Source organism: Punica granatum, chromosome 1 (assembly GCF_007655135.1).
Source record: "Punica granatum isolate Tunisia-2019 chromosome 1, ASM765513v2, whole genome shotgun sequence".
In the NCBI taxonomy this organism is placed as follows: domain Eukaryota; kingdom Viridiplantae; phylum Streptophyta; class Magnoliopsida; order Myrtales; family Lythraceae; genus Punica; species Punica granatum.
Genome location: NC_045127.1, coordinates 42,125,939 through 42,134,355, shown reverse-complemented (window position 1 = coordinate 42,134,355; position 8,417 = coordinate 42,125,939). Strand labels below are relative to the sequence as shown.

Genomic DNA, 8,417 nt, shown 5'->3' with positions numbered 1-8,417 from the left:
AAAACTTAATCAAAACAACAAACATCGCAAGCGACTGCTAGCACGGTGGTTTAGTGATTAAGATCCAAGTACTCCACTTGAACATCACAACTTCGAACTTCATTGAGGACGTAAAACTCACCACTATGTGAGTATATTATGAGATGGCGGTGACCAGTCCATAATATTTGATCCAATGAATCTTGATTAGTGTGTTGATGGGACTGCGATAACCAAGTTACGCTAAAGTCTCAACAAACTATCGTAAAAATGATTAAATTCCCTTAGTTGAGGCAACCACAACGGACTAATAATCCGATTTAACCTTTTATTTAGAGAAAAAAAAAACGCAAGCGGAGTTGTCTACGAACTTCCAAAATAATAGGTCATTCATTGGTGGCGTCTGCCTGCACTAGCTTTCGATTCTCTGTCCTTTCTAATTTTATCTTTTAAAAAATTATGTGATTAAAAATTAAGGGTAAACAAATTGCATGACACTTCATATAATTAAAAGATAAAAGAGAGAACTCGGATAATCGAAAGGCCGGTTGCCTTTGATTTTCAAATAAATATTTTACTCTATAAAACTCAACTCTACTCTTCCTCAAATTCAATAATATAATCATCAATATTTTATTTTTTCTTCTATTAATAATAAATTACACAAATTCTTTCACATTTATATATACATATAAATATATATTTTCATCCATCCATACATTTATCAACACTTATAATAATTACTATTTTACTCTAAAACACTTATAATAATTACTATTTTACTCTAAAACGAGACGCAAGCTAAAATTGGGAATTTCAAAAGGACAAAACCAGAAAAACAATATACAGCGGAGAAAAAGAAGAAAAAAAATCATCAAAACAGAAAAGTCTCCAAAGACAGGATAAAAACGAACAAAAGAGAAACAGAAAGAAACTGCACTAAAATAGAAAGCAAGTAAAATTAGCGGGTCAAATGTAGACATTTTCCAAATATAATTCAGGCATAACATATACGAACGTGTAAAAGCTCCCACCTTCGACGTGAGAACTGGTATTATAATTGAAATCTCATACTGTTGATAAAAGGAAATCCCTGAGCTTATATGGAGTTCGAGTCCAACCAATTACGGCAGTAAAAATTTAAGAACCATTCAGGCTTGCAGCAGTAACCATAATCATTCCCATCGTCCCAGAAAATTAAGTCCTCAATTTGCACATGCAATCTCTAGAGGTTCATTTTCGTATCTAATGCCACTGGACTATTAGAAATAGACTAAAGGGCTCACCGGATTCTCGATCTAACACAAGTATAAAAAACAATACCACATGAACCACAGGAGATCACTCCCAAGCAAAGTGAAACAGCTGACAAGCTAAGGCCAGTATAAGCGTTTTAGAAGCTGAACATTACATTTAGGCTTTTCTCAAAGGGAGAAAATTTGAAAATGAAAAAAGCCTATAAAGTTTTCTTTTAAAAAAAATGATAGTAAGGTTCTTTGCAAAACCCATTTACCATATAGAAATGTAGAGATGGTATAAGTGGGTGAAATGCAAGATACATGCACTTCACCTGTGGAGCCATCTCCGAACCTAAATTTATGCACCAGGCTCAGGCCCCACCCAATCATACAACTAGAGAGGCCTATGATTTTAAGTGCAAAACATGTACAGACAATCGAGAAGAAATGAAATTTTCTCTTCAGAAAAGGAGACGGATAAGGTATCCGAAGGGAAAACACAGTAGTAAGTTTGAACACAAACTTTCTGGACACAGTGTAATTGTTGAACAGCTGAAGCAGTGAAAACAATAGACTGTAACTTATGCTAACACTCTCAGGAGACCACCACCTCGGATATGTTTCAAAATACGAAAGCTTTATTTGCTATTCTATAGTTTTTAACTGCAACATCTATATATGATGCACAAACATATATTCAAGCAGGTAACTCGCAGAACAGGAGTAGCCCAACTCGACATTAAAGAACAGTAACTGGAACCGGGAACTGCCAGAAAATGAGAACAAGCAATAAGTAGGAGAAGACATTAATTTCACAGGACTGACTGATGTTGAAGAATCAGCGGATGAATTTGTGGTTAGGGGTGAAATGCCACTCGAACCCAGAGCCTAAAAGAAAGCTAAGACTGCCCTAAATCCACTACAATAACAAGAAAGAAAAGCGAAATTCAGCTACATCGCTAGCCCTTTCATTAGTTCCCATTAGCATCAACCTGAGGATTTGCTTTGAAGAGGAAAACAACAGGAGACCGCTCCACATCAGATTATTTTCAAGTATGCACGAGCAGTCAGTTTCATCCAACACAACTTGTGCGGGGGGGAGATCCATTACTATGAGCTTACTGTGCCTCACACCCGACGCTTTTTGGGAAGTCGACACCCATTATGGGGACGGCGAGTGGCATCTTCAATGTACACAATCGGGCTGTTCTGATTACGCTCCACCTTATTGTTAGTAAAGCCCTCTCTCCAGCTCATGATCGCCTGCCTCTTCTTCTTGAAGTAAGTGAACCCTTTGACCCTCATCACGACTGATTTCAAGCCCAAGTTTCTTGACATTCGTCCCACGTGTTCAGCAGTCGCTTCAGCAGCATATCGAGATGCCTTTGGTCCTCCTTTCATTTCTGACAAACACCCTGAGGAAGCACCGATCTTCTTGTTCCCCTTAGAATCGGTCACGGTGACGAATGTATTGTTCCGCATTAGCTTTATGTGCACGAAATCAACATCCTGCTCAACATTGTAACGAGGAAACTGGAACTGGAAAGTGTTTCTTGTCCCTCCTCTTCGATCTTCCGAGAACATATTCATTCCTCCTCTTTCATCTTCCCCGATCACTTCCCTAATAAAGTTCATGGGCTTGGAATCCCTGCCTTGCTCAAATTCAAAATCCTTCGGAGCTGAAGAATGGACCAACCTACTAGAACCCAATGCATATGGGGCACATAAATAGGTCCTTGAATTCGTAGGCTGAAACAAAAACTCAGCTATTTTGCGAATTCCCGAGTACCCTGCAAAATCAAAACATCTCATATGACTATCATATGTACAATGAACTAAAACTTCATCCCGATAATAGCTTTTGAAATATCACCCACGGCAAAGAGTTATAGCTCAGACTCGTGACAGAAGTCTCGTATTTGGTCTTCTATGTGAATAATGCAAAGGCACACATACAAGACCATATTTAAAGCTTATACTTTTTTGCCACTACTTAAAACTTATACTTTTTGGCCACTACTTAAAGCTTACACTTAAATTAGACAAAAACTATGCGATCCGGTCTTATTGTTCGAGTCCTCGATGTATTCAATCGCAACCATCTTCCACAGTTTCAAGCAAGAACTAAATGTGCAATTAAAGAAGAAGGCAGAGCATTAAGCCTCGAAAGGGTCGCGATTTCGCACGTAAACCTAAGAAAATGGCTCCTAATCACCAGAATCTGCAGTTAAAATTACGCAACCGGGTCGAATTCTGCCGATGAAACATGCTCGGCAAATGATGAGTAAATCAATGCTACTGACTAACAGCAATGCATGAATAAAAGGCAGCAACTGCAAAATCATCCTTCTATCAGGTTGAAGCGTCTACACAGCACGCAATCGACTGTGAGAGGTTCTTAATGGTTTTCTGAGCGGCCAAACGGAGATTTGCCTGGGGAATCAGATCTGGCGGCGGAATCAGCGTAGGTTCTGAAGGAAGAGGCCGCCGGAGGTTGAAGCCTGGACCCCGTCGACAGGAAGGAGATGAGGGAACGGGCATGGCGATTCATGGAGGAAGAAGGAGCCGAACTCATCATCATTCTGCAGCTTCCAGGGTTTATGCCCGAACCCTCTGGCGCCGGTGATTGAGATAACTAGAAGGATGATGATTCCATTATCTGAAGGCTGAGTTGGGCTTTTTTGGCCCATTGGATCCGGCCCATTAACCTCTTCTCCCGGCCCATCAATGTGGAAATGATTAATTAATTGCATAAGAGGGCGCCAAGTTCGGGTGGTTTCGAATCTATCACGGTGATTAATCTTAGCTAAATCGGACCCCCTGAGTTCTCTACGTAACCGTGGAGTTTCATCGGAGCTGGTTGATCATTGAACACGGTGGCTTGCAGCGGTCAAGAGCGATTTAACTAATAAAATTAAGTACGAAATCTCTCAATTTTATGATAAAAGTAAGTGTCACTGCACTTTACGTCATTCTTCATAAAATGAATAACTTTTATCTTATCTTTTGCTGAAACTTGAAGATTTTTAAATTATTAATTGATATCATATATATAATCGCATGGCATATGCCGTGCCGATATTTAATTTCCGAACTTGTTGGACACGAAGGGTTTCTTTCCTAGGCCTTTTTATGGGACATAAGTAGGCCCTCTCAAAAACAAAAAAGTTTTGCTGAAAATAGGAATGGACCAAACGTGGTGCTTTGCTTGGATGCAATTAGGAAACTATGAGGAGCAAATTGGAAACAAAACAACTCCGAGGGGCAAATTCAAAAGTTTTCATTCCTTTCTTCATACGCCTCTCTCTCAGTCTTGCTTGCTATGAATGAAGAAGTAGGAGAGCAGAGGAGACGAGCGAGAGAGGGAGAGAGCCGTTGAGTTGAGATGGGGAGGCAAAATCAGAGAAGTTCGGGGCCATCGAAGGCGGGGGAAGAGCTTCACGCGGCCGCAAGGTCGGGGGACCTGACAGCCGTTCAGATAATCCTCGCCTCTAACCCTCTCGCCGTCAACTCCCGCGATAAGCACTCCCGAACTCCGTATCCTCTTATTAGATTGTTCTTTAGCTTCAGCTCGATGCAGTGATTTGGTGTTGATTTTGGGTTTTCCGTTTCTCCCTGTTTTGTTTCTCAAGCAAAGTGGTTTCGGGAGGATGGCAGCTCGATGCTCGAACGTCCTTTGTTCTGTCGTAGAATCATGTTGATATTGGAATTAGGTTTTCCAGAGCTGTTGTTCAGGTTCAGGAAGAAAGGGGAGCATGGAATGAGCTAAGAGTAGATACTATGATGATGCTTTTCGATAGTTCAGTAGTGTTTGATGAGGGGATATTTGGCAGTGCCAATAAAAAAATGTGATCAATTTTGGGCCACCGGGAGTGATCTCGATTGCCTTTATGCGGAGACTTCATTTTCATAGTTTTGAGAGTGAGTGAGTTCAGAATCTTGAATTTTTGAAGTCGTTGGAGAAAGATGCAGAAGCTTCATTTGATATCTTTCTAGAAAATTTTGTTCGAAGTATTCTATATGTTTGGGTAAAAAAAAAGAAAAGAAAATTTTTCTGAAATTGGTAGCCGAGGTGCTAGTATTGGTTGGTGACAGCTTTGGGGCAAAGTGGTACCGTGTGAACAAGAACTATGCTTTTCACGAATATGCATCCGTAAGTTGTTCCTCAAAAGAAGCTTTTGAAGGCATTTCTGGTTGATTCGTGGTTTTTAGATTCATTTTCTGACAGACCTGTGTCTTTCAAATTTCTTGTCTATAGCTGATTGTTGCTGAATTTTCTTGTTATTGTTATTTATGAGGATTTTGCCATGATATGTCTTCTGAGCCATGAATGATACTGTGAAGAAGCATGTGTCGGAGATTGCGTTTGGTTATCCCCGGATATGGTAGGCATATGGAGGGATTATAATCATGTTTCTGTGAGTATTCATTTTCTTCCTAAGAATAAAATCTTTTCGAAATGCAGTAGCACTCTATGGTCCATGAATAAGCTGTTAATTAATCAGAATAAGGAAGATAGTACTTGGTTTTTCCACAATCTAAAAGAACCTAAAGTGGAACCTGATATATAGCGATAAATATATTTAGATCCGGGAATTGTGTGCTTCAATTAGGCACTCTGTCAATCATGGCCCATATTATCGTGCTGAACAACATTATCATGTCAATATTAGAAGAATGAAGCAAGAAAGCCTGCTTCTCGCAGTAGTTAGCCTGCTAAGATATGTGGAAGCTAGAAATTAAGGGTAAACTCGGTTTGTAGCTATCATATGTTCATGTGAAGGCTGAGGACCTATTTCTTTTGAACATTCTCACCTTGAAGCACGGCAAATCAGAAATTATACTTGTGCACTTTTGAGGTTAGGGAATCATCTTTACAGCCTAATTCAGGCACTGGCGGGGCATAGGGAAAACAGATGTTAGTCTTTAGTATTGCTATATTTTTCTCCTGATGAGTGCCGTTTTTACACCAAGTCTGAGATTTAGCAACAGCCACTTCAACAATTGAATCCAAAGCAGTTATATCTTGACATCTTGTTTTATGGAATATACAATTTGTGCAATGGACATGGAATTGCAAACATTTGCAAAAGATTTATGGATGTTCTTGTTTCTGATCAATCTCAAGCTGAAACGAATTTAGCAGCTTAAAAGGCGGTTTCCTCTCTTCTGTAATTGAAGGTACAGTTTATTTTCGGCTAAGCTCTGTTCAGAATAAGAGTTTGTTTTGTTTCCTTGACGTGGATACTATTTTAGACTACACCTAGCGGCATGGTCTGGTCACTCACAGGTAGCCACCTATCTCTGCCAACACAAAGCCGATGTTGGAGCTTCCGCCATGGATGATATGGGTGCAATCCACTTTGCAGCCCAGAAAGGCCACTTGGAGATCGTGAAAGTGCTCGTGTCCTCTGGGGTCTCTGTGAAAGCTTCAACCCGGAAGGGCTTTACGCCACTGCACTATGCGGCCCAAGGAGGTCACCTCGAGCTTGCAAAGTACTTGGTGAAGAAAGGTGCGAGTCTGAGCACGGAGAATAAGGTGGGGAAGACCCCTACTGATCTGGCTGGCAATGAAGAAGTGCGGTCCTTCTTGGAGGAGTGCGAGAAATCACCTGAGAAAGTGGAAAGCCTGAAGGGAAACAAGAAAGCCGAAGAGAAGCCAGTGAGTAATGATGGAGATGATGCGGGTAGGAGTTCCAAGGAAGACGAGGGGGAGGACGAGGGGGAGAGGTTAAAGAGGAAGGTTGATGAGGAGGAAACAAAGGAAGCTTCTTTGCCAAAGAAGGTGAAGGTGACACTTAATCATCTTATGAGTGCCGATGATACACAAGAAGAAGAGGAGTAGTAAACTTGTAGATGATTGTACTCATAGTAGCCTTGTGCCGCGGACTAACCAGTTAACAGAATTGTAGGGTTAAAATTTGAAAGCATATGTCCTGTCTTGTCTGAACTATAATCTTTTAGATAGCTGTAAGACATTTGTAGAGCTGTTTTCCTTCTTTACCTGGTCATACTATTGTCCTTTTCGGATTATTTTATATACCAAAGTTCATATTTGAGAAGCTTATACAACAGGTGAAATATGTTCCATATCTGGACATGTCGATTAATGGTGCGAGTGCATACTTTAATTCAGTCTTTACACCCGACAGGAGTCGCTATGTACCCTCTACTCCTGCTCAACATTAACTTCATACACCCGGATTAAGATAGCGATCTTTTGTTTCTCTGGTTGTTCTCCAGTTGTATATACAAATCTTTCTATTTCCGGTTTTTCAAAAACCATGTGGAAAACGGTTTGCCTAAAGAGAAGCTTGAACAAGCAAAGGGGACAATACATAGGAATGCCATCCTCAAGCGTGGGATTATCTTGGCGCGATTCAAGATGTTTGAACCTTTTAAAGTACCAGGTAAAAGATCAAGGTGCACATTGAAAGCTCTAATCTTCACACATGTCAGCTCGGTAGGCTTCAAAAGTGGTCTCAATATTCAAACTGTCAGCTGTTGCAATTGAATTCGAATTATATATATTTTTTTCTCAGATGTAGATTTTATACGCTCTTATTATTACTAATAAAAACTTCATATTATTATTTTACAATAGATTTATTGCTTTTATGAGAGTTGTTAAAACATACTATCGGGTAAAAGGAATGTCTAAACGATCAATAACGTCTCCGGGAACCTTTCTATTGATGATCAACGAGAGCAGAAATCAACATAGAGCAGAGAGTTTAGCAGCAACCAGCCTCTAGCCATGGCATCAGTTGGCCAAAGAGGTGTTCCATCACTTAGCCCAAAAAAAAAAAGAAGAGGGTTCCATCATTTATGGGCCGGAAGGCCCATGAAAAATTAAGTTCACTGCATACGATGAAGAGCAGGAGAGGGGTAGACTCGATGCTTGCTAAGATTGTGTTTGGTTGATCGGATATAAGGACGGACAGAATTTATCAAATCCTTATCCAGTGTCTAGTAACGAGGATATTTAGGGGATTGGATAGGATTATTCTTTTAAGGTTCGGGTGTGACTTAAGCTTGGAATAGGACATTGCTTGAAAAAAGACAAAAATGCCCCTGCGAGAATCCAAAATTTTCAAATCTGATATTGCGTAGCATTAGGTTAAGTCTAGACTAGGATATTATTCCTTGTTTAATCTAACTTATCAGTCTTATCTCACTAACTCTCGCATCCTCCACAGC

The 8,417-nt window shown here is 40.1% G+C and overlaps 2 protein-coding genes across 2 annotated transcripts; one reads left to right on the top strand and one right to left on the bottom strand.

Annotated features, from left to right (window-relative positions):
* Positions 1-1,835: 1,835 nt before the first annotated feature.
* Positions 1,836-3,850, bottom strand: LOC116192387 (probable ribosomal protein S11, mitochondrial). The gene is made up of 2 exons (XM_031520926.1): positions 3,651-3,850; positions 1,836-3,007 (listed from the first exon to the last, which is right to left on the bottom strand). The coding sequence occupies exons 1-2, from the start codon at positions 3,796-3,798 to the stop codon at positions 2,346-2,348; spliced, it is 810 nt and encodes a 269-aa protein (XP_031376786.1). The 5' UTR covers positions 3,799-3,850; the 3' UTR covers positions 1,836-2,345.
* Positions 3,851-4,540: 690 nt separating this feature from the next.
* Positions 4,541-7,307, top strand: LOC116192071 (poly [ADP-ribose] polymerase tankyrase). Its single transcript, XM_031520492.1, has 2 exons — positions 4,541-4,754; positions 6,474-7,307. Exons 1-2 carry the CDS (start codon positions 4,603-4,605, stop codon positions 7,060-7,062), a joined length of 741 nt encoding a protein of 246 aa, XP_031376352.1. The 5' UTR covers positions 4,541-4,602; the 3' UTR covers positions 7,063-7,307.
* Positions 7,308-8,417: the final 1,110 nt, after the last annotated feature.

Bases quoted from the DNA above. Each gene is read 5' to 3' on its own strand.
- LOC116192387 (XM_031520926.1), bottom strand. From the start codon at position 3,798: ATGATGATGAGTTCGGCTCCTTCTTCCTCCATGAATCGCCATGCCCGT. The intron at 3,008-3,650 runs GCAAATCTCCGT...TTGATTTTGCAG, and splicing joins CGCCAGATCTGATTCCCCAG to GGTACTCGGGAATTCGCAAA.
- LOC116192071 (XM_031520492.1), top strand. From the start codon at position 4,603: ATGGGGAGGCAAAATCAGAGAAGTTCGGGGCCATCGAAGGCGGGGGAA. The intron at 4,755-6,473 runs GTATCCTCTTAT...ATACTATTTTAG, and splicing joins GATAAGCACTCCCGAACTCC to ACTACACCTAGCGGCATGGT.